At 47.5% G+C, this 14,118-nt stretch overlaps 2 protein-coding genes across 3 annotated transcripts in view; both read left to right on the forward strand.

The window, feature by feature from the left end:
- LOC126576056 (tubulin beta chain) overlaps window positions 1-10,424 on the forward strand; it is a 63,737-nt gene extending 53,313 nt beyond the window's left edge. The window contains exons 2-4 of one of the 2 annotated variants that reach the window (XM_050237141.1): window positions 7,668-7,776; window positions 8,109-8,353; window positions 8,430-10,424. In XM_050237141.1, coding sequence (XP_050093098.1) covers window positions 7,668-7,776; window positions 8,109-8,353; window positions 8,430-9,383 — 1,308 coding nt within the window. In that variant the 3' untranslated portion in view covers window positions 9,384-10,424. The remainder of the gene's footprint in view (window positions 1-7,667; window positions 7,777-8,108; window positions 8,354-8,429) is intronic. The other variant, XM_050237142.1, reaches the window with a different exon arrangement.
- Window positions 10,425-11,900: 1,476 nt separating this feature from the next.
- Window positions 11,901-13,205, forward strand: LOC126576179 (trypsin delta-like). The gene is made up of 3 exons (XM_050237344.1): window positions 11,901-12,394; window positions 12,461-12,795; window positions 12,869-13,205. The coding sequence occupies exons 1-3, from the start codon at window positions 12,059-12,061 to the stop codon at window positions 13,098-13,100; spliced, it is 903 nt and encodes a 300-aa protein (XP_050093301.1). The 5' UTR covers window positions 11,901-12,058; the 3' UTR covers window positions 13,101-13,205.
- The last annotated feature ends 913 nt before the right edge of the window (window positions 13,206-14,118 follow it).

Below are 14,118 nucleotides of genomic sequence, written 5' to 3' on the forward strand. Positions count from 1 at the left end.
TTTACCGGCCAAGAACCGTTAGAACTGAGCCAGCGTGACCACATATGACGTAGCAGCAATCGGCGAGTACAGTTATCACATCACATTTTTTATTCGCTTTCGCCTCATTGATTTCTATCCGGGCGACTGATCGTGATGCAGCAGCATACCGAAGAGCCGAATTGATTCGGGGTAATGAATTCAAGCCACGAGAAATGAAAAACCACACAGCGGTATTTGTTGTACGCAAGTCTTGTTGACATGTCCCGGTGCGCCAAAGAAAGATATTCAATTTCCACGACGTCCACCGACCGCACACACCCGTCACGAGCTGTTGACCAGCGGTGGGAATCGGATTTGTTCCGCTGATTTGCAATTGCAATTATGGGCTCAAATCATGAGATTTTGTTAATGATGAGCAAACGGAACATATGAAAGTAGCCTACCACTAATAATCCGCTGCTTAATCACCTGCCACTTAATTCAATTCAAGCCAGGTCCCAAGCAGGCTACGAGATTTTTGGACAGTTGGAAAGTTGGTTTTCCGGAGAGAAAAAAACGGAAAGCATGCGTGACGACGACTAGACTTTCGGATAAGATACAATAAAAATCACGTCACGATGACATGGTATTGTGTATGGCAGCACCCTCATGTCACCCTCATTTCCCTTCATCAATTCAATTTTGCTCCGAACTGGCTGCTGACCAAAAAAAAAAAAAAAGACAAATCTCTAGGATGCAATTAATTTCGGGAAAACGGGCCAGCTGTACCGTTAGGCTGCACAATTTTCGGCCACACGGCTCTTTCGCTGTTTTGTTCGCTTCCCATTCCTCCGTCCCTTGGTCGCCGTCGGTGCCACTCATTAGACTGCATGACGATCGTCGACGTGATCGTTGTCTCTTCGTCTGTGGGGATCTCGGGACGTTTCTTTCACTGCGTCCCCGATTTATGCGCAGCCACCAGCAGCTAGTGACTCGCCGTTTTCCGGCACGATCGTGCATGAGATTGATGGCCAGTCCCGGTCCGGAGCCAGGAAACGGAAATCAAACACAAAATTTATCTGCACCAGATTTAGACAGCACGAGATGGGGAGATCAGGTGCTGTCCTACTGTCTGCGTGGTTTTGTCTAGAAAATGCTTCCAGCGCTTCCGTGAAAACGTTAGGTGACGCGTGATCTTGTGATGTGCTTATACGTTCCCATTCCAATGAACAGGACTCCCCGCTATGTAACAGTGAAGTTACTGCGTGCTCTCTCTCTCTGCAAATGACACTCATTACTCTGGTAATTGTGAGCCATTCGCTTCTGGTGCGCCCTCGGTTCGGTCTCGGGAATAACGTGTCGCTCTAGATATCACCACAGGAGATGAAGAGTTATCAAGTGAAGAAGAGCAGCGTAGTGTGTGTCTTTAATGGAACAATCTCACCTGCTTCTTGTTTGTTTTTTTCATCAAATTACTGTTGAAGCGATTACATTACCCATCATCATTTCTTCTTCTTCTCGCAGCAGCGCTCGCTCTCTTAACGCACGGCGCAAGATCGTGGCGAGATCATACAGCAGCACGGAGCGAGGGAGTCGTTACGCTTTGTTTATGATTATGTTCGTGTCGAGAAGGTTTTTTTGGGCACGACATCGGTCATTTGACACGCGATTGCAATCAAGAGGGACGGTACGTTGCTGCCTGGCGTCCACATTCCCGCTCAGTGAGAGGTGTGAAAGGCGATTAAGGCTCGGTTTACAGTTTTCGCCATCAAATGATCCATTTTGTCCGGATAAGGGTAATTGGAACTTAACGAGACGACCGTTTTTGGTCGAGAGCGGGCGCGTGTGCGATACTTTTTATGATAACTTTTCTCCACCAGTAGCTGTAGCACCAGCAGCACCAGCAAGATCGTGATCATCTCCATGTATGGTTGTGTTGGTTGAGTTGAGCGATAATAATTGGCCAGTTTCGGGTAAATTGTACCCACAACGAGCTCTCTCTCGGTGCTCGGTGTGACACGATTGCTCAATTAATTGTAATAATTTGTTCGGCTCGGTTTGAGGAATGATTTTTTAATTTAATGTCTGACTCACGCCCGGTCACGATGGATGACTAATCGCCCGAAAGATGCTGCACATTGCGGGTACACATTTGTATTAATCATTTGCGACGCCTGCCTTGAGCTAATTGTCGTTCGCGCGACAGTAAACCCGGGGTGGGAAAAGCGTCAGACCAACGCGCGGGAGACCTCCACAACAATGCGCTCCAATGCGGTCTGCGGTCTCCAGACTCAGACTCCAACGGCGCCGATTCTCCCGGGAGAGGGTGGAGAAAGAAAGAAGGTTCAGCATCATCATCAACAACGTCGGCAGCATCGCGTTGGTCTCGTTCTTTTCGTTCCTCTTCGATGTTCTTTCATTCCGCGACGGCGTCAAATTCCAATCCGCGACGGCGTCTCCGCGGCCATTCATTCCGCGGTGGCCAGAGTTGATGAGTAGCATCCACCGGGCACCGGGCACAAGGGACGGGCGGTAGGCAGAAGGAACAATAAGCATTGTGGTGGCCCCGCCGTGTGCGGGTGGTGATGATCGTTGGCAAAAGGCGAAGATCACATTTCCAACATCCAGACATTCATTCTTGCCATGCTGCTCCATGCTGTCAGCACCATCGTCCTCGTCATCGTCGTCATTCTTTTGTGTTGCACAGTGGACCGAAAGCAGCGAGAGAAGGAGTCACAAGACACGAAGAACATTGAGACAACCAAGAGGCCAGCGAAAGTGCTCCGGCGTTGTGTGCTTGTTTGGCAGAATATTAGCTTGGCGAGCGAGCTGACAGAGAGAGAGAGAGGGAGGGCAGGCCACATGTCGAATGTGAAACACAATATGCCACCGCTCTGCCGCATATTGACTCCCCGAATGGCAGCTGGTGCACGGTCTGAGAATGCGCCCCAGAGACCGTTCTGTAGAGCGTTCTGGGCGGTGCTGGGCATGCGAATTGCGAGTTCATGGTAGTTCGCGTGATGCTGTGATTGACCTTTACAATGTTGCAGCACGCTGCACATCTTTTCGATCGTTGATTTCATTGATCCACGACGCATAGGGCACTGGAAATGCTCAAGTTCGCGGCTGAAGCAACGTTTTCTACGCTTTAAACCACGCTGCTGCGATGCCACACGATTAATGGATCGCTCATTTAACGAATGATTAGTGGTTCGCATTTCCGCGTTTGGTCGCGTGACTGCTTCACGCATAGAACGATCCGATGGCACCGTCAGAGAGCGTGCGTCTCGCGAGGTTATAAATTATGCTCACTCGAGCTAAAAATACTAATACATAAGACACACCCTGTGCTCGATGGTGAACCGGGGCTCCCCAAACCACGGCGGCTTATGCTAAACTATGAGCTACGATGCGCATGGGCGTGCTGCAAACCACCCAAAAACCACCAGAAACCAAAAAAAAAACGGGCCGGCGTTCCATTGCAGTGCTGCTGCATTTTCGGTGACACAAAACCCATCGGGCACGAGGCAGCGTTCTGCGTTGTTGACAGGCAGGACAGGCAGAAGCTGGCTGAAGAGATGGCCTGGCTGAAAATAGGAATCCCACTCCGTCGCCTGTCAAGATGCGCGATGGCAAGATGGGTTGGAAGATAAATTATGTTTCTCTTCGTTGGCATCGGTGCTTAAGGGGGGGGGGGGGGGGGGGGTGGACCGAATTGAGACCTGGTCGAGTGACGTGAAGGTGAATGGCCGGCCATGCATGTCTGCTCGAATGGAGTTTAGAAGCCTTCTTCCGGAAGCCACGGTATCGGTTCTTCGGAATCGGAAACGGAATTCTCTCTGATTGGCCCACCTGGTTATTGGACCCTTCCAGGCCCTCCGGTAATCATTCGGCATTCAGTGCACAGTCTCGTGACCATGTCGATGGGCTATGATTAGGCATACTGTCACGTTCCTGTCTGGACTCTCCGCACCCGTCTTCCTCAATGGGGCAACACGTAGTAAGACAATAGATGTAACTCAAGCTCACGCTCAGCTCACGAACGGTACTCAGCACTGGAAGGCATCAGTTGTTTTCCTTGTAAATTGTCGCATTGACCCACTTGTTGGTGGCCCACACCACACTAAGTGCTGTACAAAGTATAATTCCAATCGGAAGTGACCACTCTTTGGGAGGTCACAACCATTCGGCTGACGACAATTTGGCCACACCGCCTGCAGGTTCGTTGTCCTTTCTTTGGCCTTACGAATTATGCTGTCCATCTGGGCAAACACCGAAAATTCTTTCCACCAGATCCAAGCAACCCCGGCTTGGTTTGCACTGGCAGAGAGGAGAGGTGAAAGAAGAGAAGCAGGTACGCCGGAATTCGGGTTTACGATGGACTCATTTCTCATTTTTCTGTGCGAAGGTGTAGTGGAACGGTATTTTGGCGGCCAGGGGCAGAAAGAAGGAACGGAGTATATATTGTTCCACGAAACCCCCCGGAACCATACATGGAACTGTAAATTATTTGGCCACGCTTCGATAGTCGGAACGCTTGAGCGTTTTTTTTTATTACTGCCTGCAGGTCGCCAGTGCCAGTAGTGCGCTTCTGTAGTTTGATGCTCTCCCTCCCGCCGGAGCACAACGGTCGGTCTGGTTTTATGAAAACGTTCCACATGAGCCCCGACCATGGATTAGATCGTGCCTATCGCACGGGGCTAGTTTTCATTACCTTGGACACAGTGACTAGAGCTGCGCCATGTTGGGCTTTCCATGAGTGAGAGAACCGTTCCGTTTTCTGTGGAAGATGCTGTAGAGGGAACGGAGAATCTTCAGGGAACTTTAAATAAAAAAGATCCAGATACCGCGCTCATAATGCACGCGATCGCTACTACATTAGAGCGTCAAGTTACAACGAGCTACAAAGATGTGAGAAAACAGCTCGTTCCTTCAGCTCGTGATCTTGACGATCTAGTCGAGGCGCCTGCGACGACGACTCATTCAACAGGAAATGCCTAATGAATGCGTGGCGCGAGAATGTTGTTACATGTTCCTTTTTTTAATTTGATTGCCTTTCGCATCTGCCAGGAGGGGATCTTGGATACAGCCACTGCTGCTACTGGCCCTTCAAATCGACGCCATAGAACCGGCAAGTTATCTCTTCTAACAGATCGTCAGTGACGTGTTTTGGGAAATCTTCTACCCGATCAATGAGTCACTTTCTCCTTTCCAAGCATCTCTGTGTTTGTTTTTTGTTTCTCAAGCGAGAGAAAACCCGTTTTTGGGTCCAAAAATACTTTCTTAGATTTTTGGACCCAAAAAAAAAACCCACGTGTTCCGAGAGGTGCGTCCTCCATTTTGTTCCCCCAACAAACCATCCCCGGGAGTGATATGTTGGCCCATTGACACCGTCTATGTTCTCCCCTTTTTTTTTTCTTGTCAACCAGACCAATAATGAGGGCCTTAAAGGGCGTCTCAAGTGCCCTCAAACACTTGCTACTAGGTGTTCGTCTGTCATGCTCCCCGCGACAAAGTAATCCTCATTTGATCCTCGAATCACGCGCATAAGCTTCGCCTTCCGAAAAGGGAAGATGTATGTGATCGTGGACCAATCGTTGTCCATCGTGCACCATCCGGAAAAGTCTCTTCAAGTGACGATCGTCAAGCGACAGTTCCCAGGGGCCAGTAAGAACCGGATGTGCACCGTCCGTCCGCTCTGGCAGAGAAGCTGAAGCTTCGAGTTTCCATCTTGGCGTATGCTTAGAGTTTCCCCCTCAACTCCCCAACCTCGAACCGCTCGCTGTCACACGGTGTGCCCGACGGTGTGCAGATGACAAAATGCATGCCTCCACTATTGCTAGGCACCAAATGCTATTTTTAGGGCTCCCCACTCATCGTCGGCGTTCGTTCTAAGGCGTTTTTGGTCTTCGTCTTGCTTCAAATTCCGCCACGCCGCCGGCTCGGAAAAGGCGGCTTTTGGGAATGTGTTTTGGGCCACTGGGTTCCGCGGTGTGGTGGGATTTTATTTTTAAAGCCCGCCCTTAACGCCCTGTCAGTGTGCGGTTCTCGGTAGCATGCGGAGTCTGCTGCTCGCCGGTCGGTCGTTCGGTGAGGCTTCCAGCGCGCGGCGCAGTAACCGTCGTCGTAGCAACCACAAAACCACAAAAATGGCCGCCATTATCGTAAAAACTAATTTTTATGTTCATGAAAATGTTAACAAGCGGCCAAGCGGCCGTGTTGAGGCCTGAGGCCGTGGATGTTGGAAAGGATTTGGCCGGATGTGGATCGATTGACGTCGTCCCGTTAAACGTCCGCCGTTATGGATTGTGTGGATTAGTATTAACGACGCTGTGTGACGCTTGGAATGAATTATGGGATGTATATTTACGTTTTCCGACCTCAAACCATGCAACCAACTTCATCTTCATCGTTCGGATGATATTCATGTTCGTACGATCCCTCTGTGTGACCACTGGGGAGCGTAATGGTCAATCAGATGAGTTGTGTTTAACCGTGAAGGCGCTTCGTCACCACAAATCGAGCGTGTAATATGGTCCTACGCCGCGGACAAGCTGAAAACGGTAGCATTTAGCACGGACCAGGGCGTGCCGTAAATTATATTTTAATGATCCCGAACGAAAAGTGTCGCCCAGGCGACTCCACACTCTCAAAGCTCCCAAGCAAAGCAGCAGTTGTGGTGCTCCGAAGAACGCTCCGGGAGTGCACTTTTTATGGAGGAAATGAATCTTAGCAAATGACTCACAGAGGGTGTGCGAGCGCGTTGCCCTTTGATTAGCTGCAGCTTTTAATGAGCTTGTGCGCGCCCGGCGGATGACAAACATTAATTGGTCGGTTGTTTTCCCGTTTTTGTGAGGTTCTACTGTAACTACTTCTCTCTGGCGAGGGTACGAGATGAGAGGGCATGTGATGTGTAGTATTATTAAGGGGAGACTTTGGTATTTTCGGGACAAGAAAAGGCCCGGTTTTGACGATTTTTTGTGACGTAACCATTCAACTTTATTTTTTCAAGTAAATGGCAGATTAATCTACAACTTTTGAAGAATATCTGGTATGGTTTTGAGGAACATTCGTTGAAAAATTATTCCATGCCATCAAATGTTGGTAGGCATGTCGTCGCAAAGGTACTTTTTCCGGTGCCAATCGTAGCGACATGCCGGGTCATCTGCAATATAAAAATCGAAATTCGTTAGAAAGATTATAAGTTTATCTAGGTAGCCCCGGAGAGTTTTTGTTAAAATTCCCATTTTTCGATTTTGGCAGATTTTTTAAGTTCAAAAAGTGATGCTTTTTGTCATTTGGCTAAAACACGAATTTAAAGATTTGTTTAAAAAAAAGTATCAACAATTTTAATGAATTCTTGACGGGGCTACCTGGCAAAAAGTGTACAGATTATGTGTTAAAAATTTCAAATCGATCGGCCCAGTAGTTTTTACGGTACGATAAGCACCGACTTTGAAAACGTTGGTTTTGGGAAACGCTCTTCAAAGTAGCGTGCTGCATGGACCCTTGTATCAAAGGCGAATTTTCAAAAATCTATAACTTTGTTAGTTTTGCTTCGATTGGCCCAAAAATTTTACACAATGTTCTTGAAAGGATCAGCATTCAAGGAAAAATGTTAAAAACATGTGTCACAAAAAAAATAAATACCGAAGCCCCCCTTAACCCACGATCTCTTTATTTTCTTTGCTTTTCTCCTTCTGCAGTTCTGGGAGATCATTTCGGAGGAGCACGGCATTGACAACACCGGTGTCTACCATGGAGAGTCGGATCTGCAGCTGGAACGCGTCAGCGTCTACTACAATGAGGCTTCAGGTTAGTATTCCCTTTAGACACCGTTAGTCATCGGTTTCATGACGTAGCTTACGTCAGGGGAGTTCTGCGCGAATCCCCTCACTCTCCATTAATCGCTTCCGGTCGCAGCCAGTCCGTTGGCCAATAGTAATTAGAATGCGAATCAGAGGAAAACGGTCCAACAAAGTTGTGGACACCGAAGAACGTGCAATGAATTCAATTCTACTGGCAACACAATCATGAGTCATTTGAAGTGAACTTTTACTCACCTGTTTCAGCTGTTGACGATTGGTGGCAACAAACATGCATTCTGATTTCATTTCCGTTATGCGATTCTCTCTTCTCTTTTGCAGCAATGTCGCGCTCGTCCGGTGGCAAGTATGTGCCCCGCGCTATTCTGCTCGATCTGGAACCGGGCACGATGGAGGCGGTTCGTTCCGGTGCGTACGGGAAGCTGTTCCGTCCGGATAACTTCGTCTTCGGACAGTCCGGTGCCGGTAATAACTGGGCCAAGGGCCACTACACCGAGGGTGCCGAACTGGTCGACGCGGTGCTGGATGTGGTGCGCAAGGAGTGCGAGAACTGCGACTGTCTGCAGGTAACGCCGAGAGCCTGAGATGCGGAGTGAAAAATGATTGCATTCCTAGTACATTTTTCGTTCTTTGTTTTTCTAGGGCTTCCAATTGACGCACTCGCTGGGTGGTGGTACCGGCTCCGGCATGGGTACGCTGCTGATCTCGAAGATCCGCGAGGAGTACCCGGACCGTATTATGAACACGTACTCCGTGGTACCATCGCCGAAGGTGTCGGATACGGTGGTCGAACCGTACAATGCAACGCTCTCGATCCATCAGCTGGTCGAGAACACGGACGAGACGTACTGTATCGACAATGAGGCGCTGTACGACATCTGCTTCCGCACGCTGAAGGTATCGAATCCGAGCTACGGTGATCTGAACCATCTCGTATCGCTGACCATGTCCGGCGTAACCACCTGCCTCCGGTTCCCGGGTCAACTGAACGCGGATCTGCGTAAGCTGGCCGTCAACATGGTTCCGTTCCCCCGTCTCCACTTCTTCATGCCCGGCTTCGCACCGTTGACGTCGCGTGGTTCGCAACAGTACCGTGCCCTGACCGTGCCGGAGCTGACGCAACAGATGTTCGATGCCAAGAACATGATGGCTGCTTGTGACCCACGGCACGGTCGTTACCTGACGGTGGCCGCCGTTTTCCGTGGCCGCATGTCGATGAAGGAGGTGGACGAACAGATGCTGGCCGTACAGAACAAGAACAGCAGCTACTTTGTCGAGTGGATCCCGAACAATGTGAAGACGGCGGTCTGTGATATTCCACCGAAGGGACTGAAGATGTCGTCGACGTTCATCGGTAACACGACGGCCATCCAGGAGCTGTTCAAGCGTATCTCGGAGCAGTTCTCCGCTATGTTCCGCCGTAAGGCGTTCTTGCACTGGTACACGGGTGAGGGTATGGACGAGATGGAGTTCACCGAGGCCGAGAGCAACATGAACGATCTGGTGTCGGAGTACCAGCAGTACCAGGAGGCGACCGCTGACGATGAGTTCGAGCAGGAGGAATGCCAGGACGAGATGGAGGGCGAGTGTGTTTGAATGTGTCCGTGCCGGAACGTCGGTTCGCATTTCTCCAGCATATTTTTTTTTATTATTATTTATTACAACTTCCCTCGTAGTTAGGCAAAACGATTTTATATTACGAAAGCAAACAGAACAAAAAACAACTACTACCGGAGACCGGTGTGCGTTTGTATGTGTGTAAAGAAGAACCGAGATCCCAAGAGAGTGCGATCGACGCAGAAAAAGACAACGACGATCGAGACCGAGACCGAGACCGAGACCGAGGGCCAACGAACGAATCGACTTCGAAGAGCTTGCAGATCTTCCTCGTTCTTCTGACGTCGTCTTCGTGTCATGTGGGTGACGATGGTTGCTTGGAGACAGATCCCGGTAGCAGCAACTCCTTCGCACGCCTCCATCCTTACTGGTCACCAAAGGCCGGGCGCACGCGCTCTCGCAGAATAGAATTCCAGCAGAGTTTTTCGAGACGGAAAAACTGCTTGCCACGAGTCCAGCAGCAAACACGAAACCATGGCCGGCGCACAGGTGGGTGGCGGCAACGAAAAAGAAGCAGAAGCGAGTCCCGGGAGCCCGCGCGCTGGCGATGACAGAAGGAGACGGTTCGTTTGCGAGGATGCTACGGGAAGCACTCTGTACTGTAGATGTAATTTGAAAGCGACGAAGCGCGATTACGATTAGCAGCAGCAGCCGCACCCGCAGCAGCAACAGTTGACCGGAGGGATATGGTGCAAGATGTTAAAGAGAGATTAGCAGAGACTTGACCTTTACTACTACTACTACTACTACTATATTTCGGTGTACTCTCCCTAAAGCATAGACTCATAGACTGTACGCCGCACCGGTCATCCATGCCGGAGTGACGGCGGTTTGTTTTCGATTCGTATTCTCACACCACCAAACGCATAGAAAAGGCGGGGGGGGGGGGGGGCATACAGCGCATTCGGGGCTGCACCCAAAGACGATTGTTTTGATAAGCAAATTTGCGGCAATTGTACCCACATCGGCAATATCGTTGTACGGTGTACACAGTCAAGCGAAATATATTCTCAATATTTATATCATCGCCTTCGGCATCGGCTCGGAAACCACGAAAGAAAATTTGGACCCTCTTTTGGAATGTGTCAGCCATGGAAAGTGTTCTTATCTCTCTGAATTTCATCTAGTAAGGGGAAGGGGGGGGGGGGGGACGTGCGGTGGGGGCTTCGGTAGTTTCTGGCCGAAAAAAGGTTCATTTTTGACGTTTTTTTTGTGAAGGAACCATTTAACTTTAATTTTTCAAGTGAATGTCATATTAAACTGCAACTTTTGAAGAATGTTTAGTTCTATTTTGGAGAAGATTTTACATTTTCCGGTGCCCATCGTAGCTGCCTGATGGGTCATTAGAAAAACACAAATCGATATTCTTCTGATAGATTATAACTTTATCTAAGTATACCCGTGGAGTTTTTGTTAATATTCCTATTTTTAGATTATTGGCAGATTTTTGTAGTTGAAAAAGTGATACTTTTTGTCATTTTGCCTTTTTTTTTTTTTTTCCGTTTAACAAACTAGGTGGAATACTAATGTACGAACCTGAGGAAGCCCCTCGGGAACAGTGTGGGACTCTCACCCACTAAACCACTAGCTTGGTTTTCCGTTACCACCCTGCTGCTGTATGCCTCTTTCGAGATGACTCGCAGCGAGGGTGGCAGTGCCGAAGCACTTGCACCGCGAAAACAAAGGTCTGAAACGACTATATTTTGGAGTAACGTTGTTCAAACCACCTTACTTTCTCGCTACTCCTAAAAGCGTTCCTCCCAAACGTACGACGGACCATGCCTAAGCATCTAAAACGTTGCGCCAAGGCAAGTGTCATTTTGCCTAAAAAACGATTTGTTTAAAAAAAAAGAATCAACAACTTAATTGAAATCGCTGAAAAAATAATGAAACTCACGGTTTACTTCGATCGATCCAAAAAATGTACACCATATTCTTGAAAGGATCAGCATTCAGGAAAAAATGTTAAAAATATGTGTCACAAAACACCGAACCCCCCCCATTACTAGTGTTTTTGCTAGTTCGAGTGTTCATTACTAGTGTTTTTAATCTTTTTATTCGGAAAAAGGATTCTATTTTTCTCACAAAAGTCGATAAAAGTTCAGTGTAATTTGGTTTACGCGTCTCAACCCGGTCACGTAAACATGTTCAAACGTAAACTTTTTGGCATTTATTTTATATTTACGCTAGAGTTTACGCTTCATGTATCCCCGGCTTTACTTTTTATTCTGTTTCTCAAGTATATTCTAATATCAAGTATATAATAATATTTTTAGATCACACTGCACCACCAATGCTATCTAAATAGCCACCAACACACACGTAAACGCCTCTCTGGATTAAGGCCCCTAGTCTCTTTGGTTTGGTTTGAGGGGCTTCCAACGCACCACAAGTGCTACACGTGTCCACCAGCTGTTCAATCGTTCCAAATATACACAGAAAGCGGACGAATTCTGATAAACACCCAACGCATCAGCTCTGTGCCTTAGTATCTATTCACTGTATGGTGCTAGACAGAGAGATGCAAAAAGAGAGAAGGTAACTGAACACAGATCTCCGATTTTGGTATAAAGTTGAGTCCAGTGTAGGGCTCATCAATCAGTTCTCCAAGTTCAGTTCTCCAGTTCCCTTCAAAGTGCCTAGTGATTTCAAGGATGAAGCAAAGTGTGAAGCTTATCTTATTGGCGTTGATGCTGCTCTGCGCATATTGCACCAAGGCTCAAGACGGGGAAGCGACCGATCCTGGAAGTGATGCGGAATCTACCGCGAATTTCTCCGATGAGAATGGCACCAACCAGGTACAAACTAAAAGAGTTCGTCGCACGATCGGTGGAGTCCAGTCCGCAATTGCAGACTATCCGTACGTTGTTTCGGTAATATTGCAAAGCGGAGCAGGAACTACAGTTTATAGAGTCGGGGCCATAATAAGTGACACCCATGTCCTTACTGTGGCAGACGGTTTTCTTTATATTTCCAATGGAATCCAATCGGTAAGCGAAGAAATTAATTCGAAGAGACGAACAATAACTGATTCGCAACCTTATTTCATTCGTCAGATTACAATCCGTGCGGGCAGTGTTTACAAGGACCAGGGGGGGTTCACTTTCCCCGTTTCCAATTATGAAATTCATCCGAGTTATAATCGAGCAACTTCGGAGAACAATGTGGCCGTTTTAACTATTATGGGCACCTTCAGCGGGAGTGCAAATGTGGCACCTATTACGGTAGCGACGAGTGAAATTCCCTTTTCAGCGGGAAACCCTACGTCCTGTGTTGTTCTGGGATGGGGCAGGGATAAATCTGATACGGTCATTATCCACCTGAATCAAGTCGTTTACAACCTCACTGCCGATTCGACATGTATGGCGCGATTCGGACCTCTGGATCCCACGTGAGTAAAACATCGCATGGAAATCCCTTTGAATAGCAGATAATTTAATTTTATTCCATTTCTCTGATTGCAGATACTTATGCGCTGAATCAGTGTCTGGATATATTTGCATCAATTTCATCGGTTTTCCACTAGTGTGCAATAACCAGTTGTACGGTTTAAATCCGAACTTAGGTGATTGCGAGACAGGCCCTAGGGTATTTGTTAAGCTACCTGCCGCCAGTATCCAGTCGTTCATCGCTCCATACCTTCCAGTAGCAGCTAGCCAACCGCCTCCACGAAAAAACTACGTGTCGTGTCCATGAAAAAAAGAAAAATGTTAAAGACACGAAACATGTTAACCGCAGTGAGGTCAGCTTGATGTTAACGATAACGTTTGCTGATCACCTGGCGATGTGACAACGGAATAAACCCGGAATAAATAAATGGATTTAAAGAATCTCAATTAATACGATTCGAATTGTCCCCTTTCAATTCCACTGATGTCAACATTTCACACATGATGCTTGAAAGATGCACCTTTCTGATGGAAAATATTTACGAAAAACCGATAAAATAAATACATAATCCCCTTCTAGTTGAACAGCGCGCACAATCGCTGAGACAATCGCGCGCAAACCGAGAAAATCAAGCGGGTGAATCGGTTGGCGACCACCACATGATGACGCATCCTCAATGTCTCTCGTTTCATTCCTTAGAACTACTCAGATCCTTGAGAACGTTGCTAGTGAATCTTCTCCATTCATCGGTTGGGCAAATATGACCTAAAAGCAACCTCTAGAGCTAGGGTGAAGCGTAATTTAATAGTTGAAAGGGTAAAACATCTATCTTGAAAAACCGAAACGAAAAACCTGGTTATCTTGTTCTTTGATGAGACACTTTTTACGATTGATCCAGTAACGAATTCCCGCACGAATTGGTTCATATTGACCCTAATGATTAAGGATGTTTCAGGCAACATAAAATTCAATTCCACTTTCAAGATCCCCGCTGGAATAATAATGTTTGGAGCTGTTGTCAATAATGGTTTGAAAATGCCTCCAGTTTCATAAAATCCGGTTGGGCTATTCAATATGGGCGTTTGTAGGGGCCTAAGACCTGTGAATCGTCATACCATATGGCTGGCTCGCTGAAATTGTTTATCATCAAACCTTCTAAGTTGGAAACCTATGCTACCGTGGGTGTTCTCGAATTCCTAACCGCTTGGAGAAATTAATTGAGAAAGCAGAACGACAAATCCACTTATTTTGTTTGTTTTTGATAAACATTGAAATATATACAGATACATAATATACATAATAAACTTCTAGAAACCGTCATGTC

Source organism: Anopheles aquasalis, chromosome 3 (genome assembly GCF_943734665.1).
Source record: "Anopheles aquasalis chromosome 3, idAnoAquaMG_Q_19, whole genome shotgun sequence".
Taxonomy (NCBI): domain Eukaryota; kingdom Metazoa; phylum Arthropoda; class Insecta; order Diptera; family Culicidae; genus Anopheles; species Anopheles aquasalis.

Excerpts from the sequence above, each read along its gene's own strand:
- LOC126576179 (XM_050237344.1), top strand. The coding sequence starts at position 12,059 with ATGAAGCAAAGTGTGAAGCTTATCTTATTGGCGTTGATGCTGCTCTGC. Across the intron at positions 12,395-12,460 it reads TTTCCAATGGAATCCAATCG|ATTACAATCCGTGCGGGCAG; the intron begins GTAAGCGAAGAA and ends TTCATTCGTCAG. Across the intron at positions 12,796-12,868 it reads TTCGGACCTCTGGATCCCAC|ATACTTATGCGCTGAATCAG; the intron begins GTGAGTAAAACA and ends CTCTGATTGCAG.